Source organism: Manis pentadactyla, chromosome 9 (genome assembly GCF_030020395.1).
Source record: "Manis pentadactyla isolate mManPen7 chromosome 9, mManPen7.hap1, whole genome shotgun sequence".
Taxonomy (NCBI): Eukaryota; Metazoa; Chordata; class Mammalia; order Pholidota; family Manidae; genus Manis; species Manis pentadactyla.
In genome coordinates, this window is record NC_080027.1 from 18877635 (window position 1) to 18893097 (window position 15463).

The 15463-nt window shown below is 48.4% G+C and overlaps 1 protein-coding gene across 2 annotated transcripts; it reads right to left on the bottom strand.

Moving 5' to 3' along the window:
* Positions 1 to 1569: 1569 nt before the first annotated feature.
* On the bottom strand, positions 1570 to 11862 carry SERPING1 (serpin family G member 1). Of its 2 annotated transcripts, none has more exons than XM_036880361.2 (8): positions 11758 to 11862; positions 11231 to 11308; positions 9503 to 9935; positions 8207 to 8341; positions 6594 to 6797; positions 6276 to 6415; positions 2961 to 3180; positions 1570 to 2085 (listed from the first exon to the last, which is right to left on the bottom strand). In XM_036880361.2, exons 2-8 carry the CDS (start codon positions 11282 to 11284, stop codon positions 1832 to 1834), a joined length of 1440 nt encoding a protein of 479 aa, XP_036736256.2. In that variant the 5' UTR covers positions 11285 to 11308; positions 11758 to 11862; the 3' UTR covers positions 1570 to 1831. The 2 variants fall into 2 exon arrangements, with proteins under 2 accessions (XP_036736256.2, XP_036736257.2); XM_036880362.2 differs by having other exon boundaries at positions 11725 to 11801.
* Between the last annotated feature and the right edge of the window lie 3601 nt (positions 11863 to 15463).

Below are 15463 nucleotides of genomic sequence, written 5' to 3' on the forward strand. Positions count from 1 at the left end.
GATCTGATTTATAGTCTAGTTTGGAAAGAAAGGAAATAAGCCTGGCCAAATAAACCACTTAGCATATTTGAATTCAGACACCTGTGGGCTCAATTTACAGCTGTGTGACCTTTAGATAGTTCCTTAACCTTAGTTTTAGCTTCCTTATCTCACAAACAGGGTAATACCTGGTTCTCAGCAGGGTGTGGAAGGTCAAAAAAAAAAAATTGCCAAGTACCATGTCCATGGGGCAGAATCACTTTCTATGTTCTGAAAGTTCACATTTCAGATTGGTGCCTAGCACCATCTTTATCAAGTCAGGATTTCCTAAAGGAGGGGGGAATTTTCCTGAATCTGGGAGGTACCTTTGCTTTCCACAGTTCCTCACATAAGAATCAGTATGGGAGCAGCCCAGACAGGAGTTTGGCATCTTCCCAGTAGCCTGAGATTGATGTGGGGGCCCTGAGAAGGGATGGCCATGTAGAGGTCACTCTGCAAATCAAGCTTGTTGTGAAGTAGTGATCCCTCCATGCCCACAGAGATGCCAAATCAAGTCTGGGTGACTCCTGTCTGGTTCTCAGTCTTGGCTGGGAGACTGAGCTGCAAGGAACTCCTCTCACCTTGGATCTGGCATCCTGAGGTTTTGTTTCAGAAACAGCCACATCGGGAGCCAGGTCCTCAAGCACAGTCTGAGAGCAGGAAGCAAGCCGTAGTAGATGAACCGGCAGGGAAGGGGATAAACCATGAATCTCCCCATCTTCTTCCTCCCTCTTTCAGAAATCCCTGGCCCCAACCAGAACATGCATGAACTAGGGGTGCAGTGACCAAAGTTTATGCTTTTGCGAATGAACCTGCTTGGTGATCAGAATCCATCAAGTGCCAGTCCTGCCAATGCTTACTGGAAGTTTTGGTCACTTCTCATCCTGCATTCAGCCCTGAGCTTGGTACCCCTAGATCCAGGGCCATAGAAAAAGGGAGCAGCTCAAAGGGCTGAGAGCTGTGAGCCTGGCTGCCATACCCAGCTGGGTCAGTTACATTGCCCCCCATGCCTCAGTTTCTCATCACCAGGGTATTCAGTGAGGCAGATGGGGAAGCCAGATTCTGCAGGTGGCCTAAGTCCCTGGAACAGGGGACAGCAGTGATGTGAGTAGAGATATATTCTGGTGGCTTTGATGGCCTTACGGAAGTCACCCCCTTGCAGAAATTCTCCAGGACCAGCTCAACCTAAGCTGAGACGCTGTTAGAAAATCAAATCTTCATGTGGGGCAGATGCTCAGTAAATGTCACTGCAGGTACCTGCTGGAAGGATGCAGGAGACATGCAGGGAAGAGCCAAGTGTCCCAGCTGAGGACATCCCCCAACCATCCCATCAGCTATGACAGATGCATGAGCAGGCCTAGGGAAGATCAGCCTGGCTGAGCCCAGACCAGCAAGACCACTCAGCCAACTCCAAGATCCATGTGAAATAATAAATGGTTGCTATTTTAAGCCACTGAATTTGGACTGATTTGTTACACAGCAATAGTTAGCTGATACAGGAGCCATGGTAGCCCTTGTCCTGTAACACTGAAAGGCAAATGAGAGAGGAAATCATGGTCTGCCAGGTTTTATTTGTAGAGTCTGGTGAACGTGAACCAGAGAAAGCTGCAAAAAGTGATTTGGAGAGCCACAGGCAAGGGATGACAAAAGCAGGTCTCTTCACCAGACCCTGAGGGAGCCCTTCAGGTGGAGGGCAGAGGTCACCTGAGGCAGGGGGCGACCGGAGCCAAGTCCAGGCAGGTGGCCGCAGGACTGTGCCAGGGAGAGCTGAGGCTGAGCAGTGGGGCTCCCCTGGGCTGGCCTCCCGCACATCTCAGGCCCTCGGGTCATACACCCGCCCCATGAACACAGGGAACCTGTGCTGCTGGTCCCAGAGCAGGAAGAGGAAGGGCTGCTGTACTTCAAAGAGCAGCAAATTGCGCGCCACGGAGACAGCTGAGGCTGCGGCTGCCTCCACGCCAGACTCTGTCAGCTCCAGCACGGTCTGGTGCTGCATTGCAGACACCTGCAGGTCTGGGTCCTCCGTCAGCCCGCACAGGTTGAGGTCGTAAGTGAAGTCAAAGAAGTCTAGGGCATAACCAGAGAGAAACATTGAGTCAAATCGCTGCATGAAAGCCTCAGCTGCTGCAGCCTTCTGTCCTGGATTTCCTGCCCTGTCCCATGTGTCAGTACTTTCTTCCTCTTTTTCCCTGGCATGTCAAATTGGTGCAGTTCGTGGGATCCTCCAACAGTGGGCCCATCTTTACGCCAACCACCAATATCTCTGAGGAGGTGAGAGGCCGAGGCCCGACCCCCCAGAAACCCTGAAAAATGATGTCATTGCTTCCTTGTCAACAAGGACCTTGGAAGTGAGGTAATATATCAGAAAGAGGTGATGTTATCAAATGAGGTCATATACAAGGGTATGATGTCATTTAGTAGGAAATAAGACCATCTATTAGGATGTCAACTTCTGTAACAGAAAATGAAGCAATGTATCCGGATGTGAGATCAAAGGTCAGGAAGTGAGGCCAAAGGTTAGGAAATAGTGCCTCTATTGCCTCTCCTAAACTCAAAAGCCTCCCAGACCCTCTTACCCAGATAGCTTTTTGCACATTTCACTGGTTGGCTGAGTGTTACGCAATGTCTCTGTTACCTTCCCAGAGTTTATGTCACGGTGAACCATAGTGGAAACAGTCAAGGAAAACCTGGGTTTGTGTTCTGGCTCACGTCTAACTAGCTCACAGGATGTTAGATAAGTCATGTAAACCATCTGAGTCTCAATTTCCTCAACGATCCAATGGGATAACAGCACCTGCTCCTCTGCCTCACAGGATTGAGAGACAACCTCAGACCATGGATGCGAAAAACACGCTAGGGTGCAAAGAGAATTTTAGGGACACCCCCCTCCTTAGCTTTTTGCTTGGATGGCCTAGGAGCAACCCCAAGCTTCTGGGGCTTACCTAGTTTCTCCATGATTGCCAGCAAGTCCTGGTTGCTCTTCACCTTGATGCGGGGCATCATCAGGAGAGTGGGCTGGAACTTGGCCAACTCCAGCTTCTTCATGATGGCCTTGAAGACGGTGGGGTCAAGAGCCTGTTCCATGTCTTCCAGGCTCTGCTTTACGGTCTGGGGCATCAGGATCACCAAGCTCAGGTTGTGGGAAAGCTGCAGCTGTCCCACCTGAAGAACAGGAGATGCATCTTCTCAGCCTTCCTACGTTCGCTCTCTCCTGACTCCCACCCTCCGTGTCCTAGGGCTTATCTTCAGTCCACTGCATTAGCCTGTACTATTTCAACAAGCAGTAGCCAGGCATAGGCTCCCAGGCTTTGCCATCCACTGGGGATGCCAGCGGGGTGAATGGTGCTTGCCCAAGCCTGTGCTGGTGAGATCTGGAGGAATGAGCACGAGTTTCTGATCACATGGGTCAAGGACCACACCCCGACTACGACTGACTGGTATGTGAAAAGGGGTAGGAGACTTGATCTTGGAGCCCTGTTTCCTTTCTCTCAAGTGTGTTATGAATAAAGTATATGCATACTTTACATGCATAACGTACCACCAGAGTTATCAGGTCAGTCCTTGTAAAGACTTTTGGTGGCTCTTTGCCATCTATGAGATTAAGTATAAATCTTAGTGTGGTATTCAAGATTGTGCACAAGCTGATCCTAGCCTATCCTTCCAGTTTGTCATTAGAAGGACCTCTACATGGTGGCCAGACAAAAGTATGAGACAACTGCAGGACCCACGGATCTAGTATAGGAGTGCATTTGCCCCCAGTAGGCATTTGGCAGTGAATGAAGACATTTTGATTGTCACAAGCTGGGAGGGTGGGGGGCCCACAGTTCTACTGGCATCTAGTGGTTTAGAAGGCAGGGATGACACCAGCCCTACACAATGCCCAGAACAGCACTCCATAACAAAAAGTTATCTGACCCAAATGTCAACAGCGGCAAGGCTGAATCTAATAGGATATAAAAGACTACCATTAAAATGGCACTATGGTTGAGGCTGAAAGAGGGACAAGAATTTGGAATACAGAATTCAGCTGCAGTAAAAAAATTAACTGAAATGGATCAGTTGTTGGAATGTGAAAACATGGCCTCAGAAGAAGCAGGCTATCAAACATAGAGCACGGACATAGGATCCCTGCTGACATAGGCCCCTAATAGGCTCTCCTTGTCTGGCAGTCTCTTGTCTCTGACCAAAAGATTATCATGTGGTAGTTCTTGAATTTTCAAGCCAGAACCTCAGCATACCTGAGTTGGTAAATCTAACCCCCAAAGTCAGGTAAATACTTTTAATTCCCAGGAACATTTAGACTTTAGAATGGGAATGACAAAGTAAACCAACTCCACAGTGTTAACACCAGGTGATACGTTCAAGAGAATCTGTGTTTATTTAAAATAGCGTTTATAATTTTTAAGAGCATTAGACATGCTTTTAAGCAAAAAGATACAGGACAATTTCACTAAGTTTGAGAATGATGTTGAGATGTTGACTGGAAGTTGATTTTACTCTCCAAATTTAATTTTCAGTTCACAGTGGGCTTTAGGTACTAGAAGACATGGCCAAGCAGGGTTGTAATTCTACCCTTGATATGCTTAAAAAGAAAATCAAGTGTATTATATTTATAAAATATATTTATAAAGCCAAGTATACCCATAAGCTTGAAATGCTTATGGAAATATTGATAAACCATGTCTGTAAATGGAACGAACAAATGGTTTAAAGGAGTTTAAATTGTTCAACATGGCTTCAAGAACAAATGAAAATTAGTGTTTTTATATAAATATATAATATATAATAAAATTATATGCAAAAATTATATAAATAAAAATATATTACATTATTTAAGTAATGTAGCAAATTCAGCTTATATGAAAAGGTTTAAGACTTTGATTTTGATTTTGTGACATTAATACATTAAATCAAATATTTGTTTAAAACCCAAGGAACTGTAAATAGTATTCTTTATGCACAAAACTACTACTCTTTTGGTATTAAAAAAAACTTCACATACTCTGAATTAGTATGGACATGCCATAATATTCATGCTTCTCTGCCTTTTACATGCAATTCTTATTTGGTTTAATAGTTATGCATTAGATAGGGATGGATGAATGGGTAGAAAAGTGCATGAATGGTTAAGAGTGGCCGAAAGTCACCTCTTCCATGAAGCCTTCCTAGCCACTCATACCAAGTGAGTTGTTCCCTTTAGCACCTTCCATTGAACACATTCATTTATCCAACAAACATATAATGAGTGCTTATTATATTTTATTGCATTATACTACACTGGTCAAGGCCCTGGGTATGTTGCAGGCAACACTACAGATACGGTCTCTGTTCTCAAAGAGAGAGACTGTATCTCAGGATGATAGATAATGTGTAATAAAATAAGCAAATAAACAACATAATTTCTGATAGTGATAGTACCATGAATATAATAAAACAGGGCCATGTTCCAGGTGGAGGAAGGGGCTACTCTAGGGAAGGGGAAGTCTCCACCAAGGTGACCTCTGAGTTGACACCTGGATGAGCAGAAGGAACAAGTTATGTGCAAATGTGAGTGAAGAAGGTTCCAGGCAGATGAAGAAGCTAAGGAAAGCCCTCAAGGTGGAGACAAGCCTAGCATGTTCCAGAACAGATCCTGAACTTCTTCATCTGGCATTAAGTCATTGGGTGTCTCCTATTGTCTTCTCCCTCATAGGTCTGTGTGAGGCAGATATAGCCGGTCATTGGGCATGAGATAACTTTACTAGCTAGAATCCCCTGGGCTCCATATTCTTTCTTCCCTCCTGCCCTATCCATTGAAATTATATGGTTCAATTTCTGCTAAGGAACTTAAGCCATGCACATAGCACCACATTTATGCATGCATGGCTAGCCCTACACTTGTGAACACACACATATGCATGCTTTCCACAGGTACACACATACACACAGACCTTACTAAGCCACCAGGGTCTCCTGGTGGGTTGACTGGAAGGAGAAACAGATGCACAAAATAGGAACATGACTTACTTTTTGTCATTTGATGCAGGAGAGATGAATGAAGAACCTTTAGAATCCTGCTTCCCAGCCTAAATATACAGTGCCTGCCCCAGGCCAAGGCTGGAGAGGGGAAAAGGAGAAAAGATAGGGTGGAAATACAGACAGAAGGAGTACAGATGAATTAGTAAGGGGGGTACCCCAAATCGATGGGGCTGTAGCAGAAAAGAAATCAGGACATGCAAGAGGCTCTGAGACAGGAGTGGGAAGGGCCAAGAGCTCACCTTGGCCTTCAAAGTCGAGTCAGTAAAATGGGCCACAGGGTACTTCTTGCTATTCATCATGTGCACTTTAATCACAGAGGACTTTAAGTAAAAGGGCTCCAACTGGGTTTTTTGGTGTTTAAAGGCTGTCTTCCACTTGGCTAGAGGGAGGAGAGTGGGAGGTTACTCTAAGGCAGGTGGAAAGAGGATGAAGAAGACCTAAAAGCCCTGTGAGTAAGGGAAGGGACAGGCACAATGGGGTCCAGTTGTGGAGGTTGGGGATGGATGGGCTTTGAAGCCAGGAGGGGAGGAAGGACTCAGGAAGGGAAGACCCCTTACCACTCAGGTAGATAGCATTGAGGAGGACGAGGCGAGTGTCGGACGGCAGGCTGTCTAGCAGCTGGGTGATCTTGTGGTGGGTCTTCTCTGCCACCCAGCTGTTGATGAGCTCCAGGTTGACATTACTGTCATTTCCCAGGACTCTGGGGATGCCACCGTACAGGCTCTGAGAGGCGTTCACAAAGGCGTCCCTTATGGCCAAGTCTGCAGGCAGGGTCAGGTCAAGAGAGGGTGGTTTAAGCCCCAGAACTCCCTCTCCCCTGCCAAGGGAAGGCTTTGAGAGGGGGTGTGTTTCCCATCACTTTTTGCTCACTGCAACAAACACAGCAGATTGGAACTGGGGTCTAGTCCACTCCTCTTACAGATGTGGCAAATGAGGCCCAAAGAAGGTAAACCCTAAATGACAGCAGAACTCATCCTAGGCCCTTGCTGTAGCTACTTGCCATGTGACTATGGCTTAGCAAGACAAGTCTTTGAGACATGAACTTCCAGTGGCCTGTATTTTCCCTCTTTTCTCCCCAGATTCAGTAGGGAACAGACTCTGCCTCCCAGCCTCAGTGGAAGTTTGGGACAAGATTTCCTGGTCTTTCCTCTCCAAAGCCCAAGTCCACTAAAGAAAATAGTGTTAGAAAGAGAAAAATTTTCCTGGACAAATCAGATAATATTAAAGGCAGGTATGTTTTCCACCTAGCAAAACAGAGGATAAAGTTGATTTATAGCAAGTAAGTAAACGCAGTATTTCTTGAACACCTCTGAACCATATTTTTCCATCTCTAAAAAGGTTTTTTGAAAAAATAATGGGGTGATAGGGGAGTTTTCTTTCTTTTGCTTCTCTGTATTTCCTCAGTTTTCTACAGTGAATATTGCTTTCAAGTATAAAAAAAAAAAGACAGGAAAAAAATCTTCCCTTTACTAAAAGGAGTGGGGGTGAGGTCAGATGAGATCTGTAGTTTTCAAAGCTTTTTCAGCAGCAGAACTGTTTTCAAATAAAGTCATGTCTGAAGCCCACAATATGAAAGGCCTCCAGCTGAGGCCGGGTGGAGCTCAGAGCCCAGCCGGCTCCTGCCACTGTCCCAGGAGTGGTACCCCCTCCTCACCCTGCCTCCGTGGTGGCCCACTGCCACCCTGAATCCTGAAGCGGCTCTGCAGAACCTTAGGGCTCAGGGCAACAAAATCTGAAAATTGGGATCATTTTGGAGGCTTATTGCTTATTACCCACTTACAAATGTAACATGTGTAAATGACCACAAATTCGTGTAACACAAAAGTACAAAGAATCAGAGTCCCAAGCCTCCCCAACCCAGATTAACAACTATTTTTTGTCTATTTTATTATGTCTAGAGCTCTCTAACCCTGTCTATTAATGAATGTAGAAGGACATTCTTGGTCTACCCAGAGCTGATGAATACAAAGGACTTGCCCAAGGTCTCACCAGGGGAACCATTCAGGCCCTGGAGCCACCTGACCATGCTGATGAGACGTCAGGGCTGTGCACTCCGTCCCAGAGGTTCTGTCTCTAACATTCCTTCTGAACACTTTCTCCCCAGGGCAAGGTCCCCTTCACAGTCCTCAGAACCCTACTCAGTAGCTGCTGCCCCTCCACAGGCACTCACCTGGGCTGTGGAAGATCTGAGAGACCGAGGTGAAGCCTTTGGACGAGAAGGCCTTCAGGGCCTGGTGGACACAGGCAAAGTCCTCGGGGTAGGACAGGACGCTCTCCAGGTTCTTCCTGGTGTTGTCTCCAGCCCCTACAACAAAGGGCAGGTATTATCAGAGCCAGAATTGACGTTTTGGAAGACAGTACATGTAAGAAAGAAAGGGGTGGGGGAGTTATGAATTCCAGCTAGGCTTTTCCAGAGCTTTGAACACCTTCCTTTCCCACTTTTCTAACCTATGTTAATCCCACTTGTCCTATAAAGCCTGGTTCAATCACGGCCTGTCCCACATTAACTGTTCTTTTGTTGGTTTGGGTTTACAAAGGTTCACCCTATTGTCAGAGACACTAGGTCACCGTTAAGAGGAGACATCAGAAAATTATAGAATAGGAAAGATATTCAATACTCTTTCCATTATCCAGGATTTATATTTTTATTGTACCTATCTTCTGTGTGCACTAGAGCATTTATTTGGTTCCAGGCACCAAAAGTTTTCCTCCCATATTACCTCATTGAATCTTCACACCAACATTTTCACATAAGGAAAATTACTATTCCCATTATACAGATAAGGAAGTTTAAGAGATTAGGTAATCTACTCAATTTAAAATCGCAGAGTTAGTAAATAGAGGACAGAGACAGGATTCAAGCCGTATCTTTTGGGCAGTAAAGAAATTAACCAAAACCAATCAATATAAATGTGCCTCCAAAAGGGACATGGGGCAATGTCTGGAGACATTTAGATGATCATAACTGGGATGGGTGCTGTTAGCATCTAGTGGGTAGAGGCCAGGGATGTTAGGATTCTGGGACCCCAGATAAAAGTTCTCATATGCTGACTCTATTATCTCTAGTAACCTTCCTGGAATTTCCCCTTGGAGTGAAAAATTGTTTCTAACAACTTGTCTGTGTCATTCTTATGCTAATTACCCGAGGGGACTTGACAATAATCACTCAGGAAGACAGAGGGGTTAACATTTTTTGACCTCCCACCAAGTCAGGCACTGGGCTATCTGCTTAATTTTTTGGGTAAATATATCTTAACCATCATTGGGTTTTAAAACCAATAATGCCTATTAAGTCACTGTTAAATGAAGGACTAAATCAAAGTACATACATGAAAAGATTCACCCCCTGCCCTGCAAATGTAGCCCCTTTTTCCAGCTTCCTTCTGAGGCAAGGCTTGGTATGGGTTGGGGACCTTCATGGGAGTGTCCAACATACAACCTGGGAAGAACTCAGTCAGGCTCTTACCAAGCAGGACCTGCGTGAGGAGGCTGGCGATGCTGAATGGGGAAAAGGCCATGTTGGTCTCAGCCTTCTTCATCTGGGAGAAGGCATGGTAGAGCTTCACAGAGAAATCCATCAGAGCCTCCCCCAGCTGGGCCTCTGCCACCTGACTCTCCAAGTCAGAGCAGGAGGTGACGGGTCCTGGGCATAAGGGCTCAGTAGTGGGCTGGGTGGTTGGCTGGCTGGACTGAGTCGTGGGCTGCGTGGATTCAAGAGAGGAATTGGCTATTATGGTTGAGTTAATTTCCAGCAAGTTGGGGGAGTCCATGGTGCTTTGAACAGATAGATTCTTGGGTTTATCTCCCTCTGAGATGCTCTCTTTTCCTTCCTCTTGCAAGCGCTCTGGATCTGTGGAGCTGTGGTTGGTACCATGCAGCTCTGAGGAGGAGGCTCCATCCTGTGGGTCAAGAAACCGAGTTTCATTTTTCTGACTTTGACCACAGTCCCCTCAAACACTCAAAGCAGGAAGAGAATGTGGGGATGTGGAAAATAATTCCTGGGGAAGGCTGGTGGGTGAGGGGTCTGCCCTGGAGCCAAGACCACTAACTCCCTCAGAGAGGGAGCGGTGCAGGCGTGGGATGGGGGCAGGTTATTCCCTTCAGATGGGGAGGAGGCAAAAACTCTAACCTCTGAGCAATTATTGCTCTATAGGAAGCTGTTCCCTAGACTTGGGAGCTGAGTATCAATTGCCATTAATCTATGTTACCTGTGGTTTTTCAAATTATGGGTTGCAACCCATCAGTGGATACTGAAATCAACCAGCATTCCAGAAGAAAGGAAGAAAAGAAGGAAGGAAGGAAATAAGGAAGGGGGAGGGTGGGAGGAAGGGAAGGGAGAGGAAAATGGAAAGAGGGAGAAAGGAGAAAGGAAAGAGGGGAGGAAAAATAACACAGGGCAGTAGCTCTCAGTCAGACGACTTTGAGGCCCAGGGGACATTTGGCAATGTCCGAGGCATTTTTGGTTATCATAAGAAAGGGAAAGGAATTGGGGGGGGGGGCACAGGTGCTACTGGGCATCTACTGGGTGGAGGCCATGGATACATCCCAGGATGCACAGGCCGGCCCCTCATAGCAGTGGATAATCCAGCCCCCTGTCCATGGCTCCTGGGGTGAGAAAGCTTCTTTTATCCTATTGCACTGATACAAAGAAACGAATGCTCAGACATGTTAAGTGACTAACCCAGGGTCTCACAGAAGCCGGAGAAAAAACGAAGCCAAACCTGGGTCTCTGCTTCCAGACCCCTTGCTCCTACCCCACCACCAGCTGCATCTCAGAGGGCACCGCCAATGCCACCTTCCACACACAGGTGCCAGGGTAAGCATCCGCCTTCTCCTGGGCTGTCCGTCAGCCCCGACCTCCCAGACCTCTGGGGCCTCTCCTGCTGAGGCGCCGCCCAGACCCAGATGTGTCTGCCGCCACCCCTCCCGCCTTCGCCGGCCCCACGCGGGGGTGCCGCGTCTCGGCAGCCAAGCCCCCAGGGCACAGCTCAGGTTTCCACACAGCCCCCGGCTTTGGTACCACAAAGCGCTGTCTCTGCTGCCCGCTCTGACTCCTCTGCTTTAGTCTCCACTTTGTCGGGACAGGCGGCTCGCAGCAGGGGTCGCGATGGCTGGTGCCAGGAGGCGCTCGCCTGGTTCTCTGGGCCCCGAAGGGTTAACCCTCAGCCTCCCCTTCCCACGAAGGGGCACTCACCCCAGCCAGCAGCAGCAGCAGGAGGAGGGCCAGCGGGGTGAGCCTGGAGGCCATCGGGGCGGCGGCGTCAGCCAGGACCTGCGGAGCAGCCAGCGTCGGGGCCAGGCCGGCCCGGTGCCCCGCCCCCATTCCGTTCCCGGCCGAGCCCCTCGCAGCCAGTTCCCTCCTCCTCCCTCGCGGGCCACCTTCTCCCGGGCTCCTCCCTCTGTTTGTTTTCCCCGAACCGCTGCTCCTTCCCGGCACCGGCTGGCCCCTCTTCTCCCCCCAGGCCCGGGTCTCTGTCCATCTGTTCCATCCCGGGGGGTCCTGCTTCAGCCAGACAATGAGGCCGGAGGCAGGGGGAGGCGGGGAGGTCAGGGTGGGCTGGGGACAGCAGCCCTGGGGGGGGAGCCCGGGAGGGGAGCCAGAGGTCCTCTGGGGGCGCAAGCCTACAGAGACTGCGGAGAGGAAAGGGGGCCGGGAACTGGGGAGGGAAAGGAGAGGAGCCCCCACACCTCCGGCCTCGTTCCCCCAACTCAGCACCAAACCTGCTCCAAACTCCTGGTCGCTGGGCAGCTTCAGTGCAGACTGAGGGGAGAGTCCCACAGGATCAGGGAGGGTGGGGTGTGCGTGGGGGCGGGTGGGGGGGTCGGTCTTAGCTATTGGCTGGCCCAGGACACTGCCCTGTTACAAATTAAGGATGATTGATCGCTGGTGTGAGTTCCCGTAAACCCGGATGGGAAGGACCACTTGGTCCGGCTTTGTGGGCCGGGCCAGGGATTCAGCCCAGTGCCGCTTGGGATTCGGGGGTGGGGAAGCCGGGGTGCAGCGTTCGGCTTTGCTCGACCAAGCCCCTTAGTCCACCTTCAAGGGTCATGACAAAAACAGTTTACAGGCAACCACCTTTTCGGGACCTGTTCATCTCAGTGGATCCTTAATGGAACCCTCTGGAAATAGGCTTCATCGTGCCCATTTGATAGTTAAGAAACAGCCCCAGAGCAGTTGGAATGTCCGGCCTATGCGCACCCTCGCCGGGAGAATGCCTGGACTCGACCTAACTCTCTGGGCCCTGACCTAGCTCCTGCACCCTCTCTGCTCTGTGTGTTGTTTCTCCTCTTGAAAGATTGGAATCAGTGGTTCCTCCTGTAAAACACACAAGGAATCCGAGGCATCCAGCCAGGCAAGCATTCGCCTTATGTAAAAATCTGAAAGCTGGGGTGTATCTTGGGCTGGTGGGGGCAGTAGCCTGGGGATGAGCAGGAGGACTTGTGGTGTGACAGACAACTTGCTCTCCTTTACCGCACCGAGCTCCCCTCTCAGAGTTGCCAGATAAAATACAGGAAACCCAATTAAATTTGAACTTCTGATAAACAAACAAAAAAATGCAATACTGGGACATGCTTATACTAGAAAAAAAATTTTTTTGGGGGTCATTTATCCCAAATTTAAATTTAAGTGGGCTTTCTGTATCTTCTTTGCTAAACCGGGCAAGCCTACCTCCTTTGCAAAATGAGGAAGTGTCTGATCAGCTAATACAGCTCTCATGTTCTATGATCCTCTCACTGCTGGGCCTGGCCTGTTTGGAACATTCAGAGAAGTTAATTGCTGCTCTGGGTTGTTCTCTCCTTGGGGGTCCCTGGAAAAGACCCCTAATGATGCTGCACCAGCTTTGCGGATGCTTCATTCCCTGGGGCCCCTCGGAGCCTCCAAAACTGTGGGGAAGTTCCTTCAATCAGTGCCATGGCTGGAACACAACGCCACTTCTCTATCCCCAGGACCCAAGGGCAGGGGCCTCAGAGGCACACTGAGCTGGTGGATTTGGGGGAATGGGTTCCCAAACAAAAAGGTGGCAAAAAGCAACCTCATTGATCCTCTCATTAATTCTTATGACTCCTGTGATGTGGATGCTGATGTTAATCTCATCTTAAATGACTATAAAAATAAACAAGATTCACAGAAATTAATTGATTCATCCACCATCACATAGCTAGTCAGTGATATAGTCAGGATGAGGAACAAGTCTGTCTGAACCTGACATCCTGTATTAAGCCCTATAAATGCCTGGCATACACCAGGAGCTGACCCTGAAGCAGGCAGCAGAATGAACATCGTGTGCCCAGCTGCAGGAGTCTCGTGTGTCTGTGGGCCGAAGCCCCAGGGTGAACAAGTTTTCCCAGCCTGAGGCTCCACCTCCCGCTATCTTGGCTCTCCAGCCAGAGCCATCTCTTCACTCTAGACATTTAGACATTCAGTCTCTGTTCTGTAGAGATTCTCCTGTCCGATGATGCTGGCTGCAGCGGGGGCTGTACCACTTTCCTGGCTGAGGAGGATGCTAGCATTTTACCCACCCCACCCCGATGTGAATGGGCTGAGGTGGACTTAATCAGGATGTTTGCAGAATGTCTCACCAGCTCAGGTGTCCGTCAGTCAGCAGGGCTGTAAATGCAGACCTTCCCTCAAGCGTGGGGGTTGGGGTTTTTCTGCCTTGAGAACCTTCCCATCAGGTGGGTGAGAAGGGATGAATGGTCCCACCTGTGGGACCTCTTCCCCAGTGTTGGATGTGTACATGGCTTCTCCCCACTGCAGGTTTCCTCAGTGAGGTCCGAGACAGAAAAGTGACAGAGAAACTAGGTAAGTTTACAAATATAAAAATGGACAGGCAAGAAGGAAGCTTCTGGAGCCAGCATTCATCTATTGATGGGCACTTGGATTTCTCCCATATTACTATTGTAAATAATGCGGCAATAAACATGGGGTGCGTATATCTTTTCAGATTAGGGATTTCGTTTTCTTCGGGTAAATTCCTTGAAGTGAAATTACTGTGTCATATGGTATTTCTATTTTTAGTTTTTTGAGGAACCTCCCCACTGCTTTCCACAGAGGCGAGCATTTTTTCTTCACTGGGCGTGCACACACACATTTTTTACATCATTCTTTGAACCAGTTTTGTCATGCTGAGGTTTGTCTCGTTAACATCCTCACTGTGTAGTGGTGCGAGAATAATGATTCCACCATTTTGAAAACTGGGTTGTAGCCTTCCCTTTGGTGGTGTTATGGATGCTTAGTAAGTAAAGATGGACCAGTGATGTACTTTGTGTCCTGTTTCCTACAAACACTGTCCTCTGGGGGAGGGCACGGGTTTAGTAGCAATGAGTGAGGGGGCAGTGGGAGTTTTCTTTAGAAAGAAAACTACTCAATCTATTTTATGCTACTAAAAACAGTTTACATTTTCATTTGATCTGTATCATTCAAAGCCATTAAAAAAAAATTCCTACGTTCTCTGTTTTTCTGTTTACATAGTAAGGCCACTTTTATCACTGGCCTAGCCGACTTAGATTTTGCATCCTGAATGTGGTTGGGTTTGGGTCTTCAATGGTGGGTCCTGTTTTGAACCTTCCACCCCCACCTCAGGTTCAGTGTGTGGGAACAGAAGGTAGTAGAAGAGCAATTAACCTCTTACCCAGAGGGTCTAGGACAGGTTGACCTTTCCCTATACCCAACCCATTGGAAGGCCTTTCCATAACATTTCCAGAATATATCTTGAATCCGCTCAATTCTCCCCTCCTCGGGAGCACGACCCCAGCACAGCCACAGTCGCCTCCCACCAGGACTACCAAATAGCTTCCTAGCTGGTTTCCGTGCTCCCACTCTGCCGCTTCCACGTATTCCCTATTCCACGGTCAGAACTGTAACGGGATAAAGTGTTTTTCAGTGGGAGACCGTTCTGATGGGAAGCCACTTAAAAGGCTTTCTTTCCACATATTGAAGCTCTGGCCTGCCTGGCCTCTGCCTCCCGGTTCAATCTCCTCTGGTATTTCAATCCCCCCTTTCTCCATCCAGGCCTTTACAGCTTCTAGGACATCCACTGTCCTTCCTCCTCTGCCCCTGCTGTTCTGAGTGCCAGGACCACTCTGAGCCGCTTCCTGCCTGGCTGGCTCATCCTTTAGGTGTGAGCCTTTACCTGCTCCTCCTCAGAGAGCGTCCCCCACCAAAGGGAAGGCTACAACCCAGTTTTCAAAATGGTGGAATCATCATTCCCGCAACACTACACAGTGAGGATGTTAACGAGACAAACATCAGCATGACCAAGCTAGTTCAAAGAATGGTGCAAGAAATGTGTGTGTGTGTGCGCGCGCTCAGTGAAGAAGAAAATGCTCGCCTCTGTGGAAAGCAGTGAGGAGGTTCCTCAAAAAACTAAAAATAGAAATACCATATGACACAGTCTGTCACTCTCCATCATAGTGTCCTTCTGGT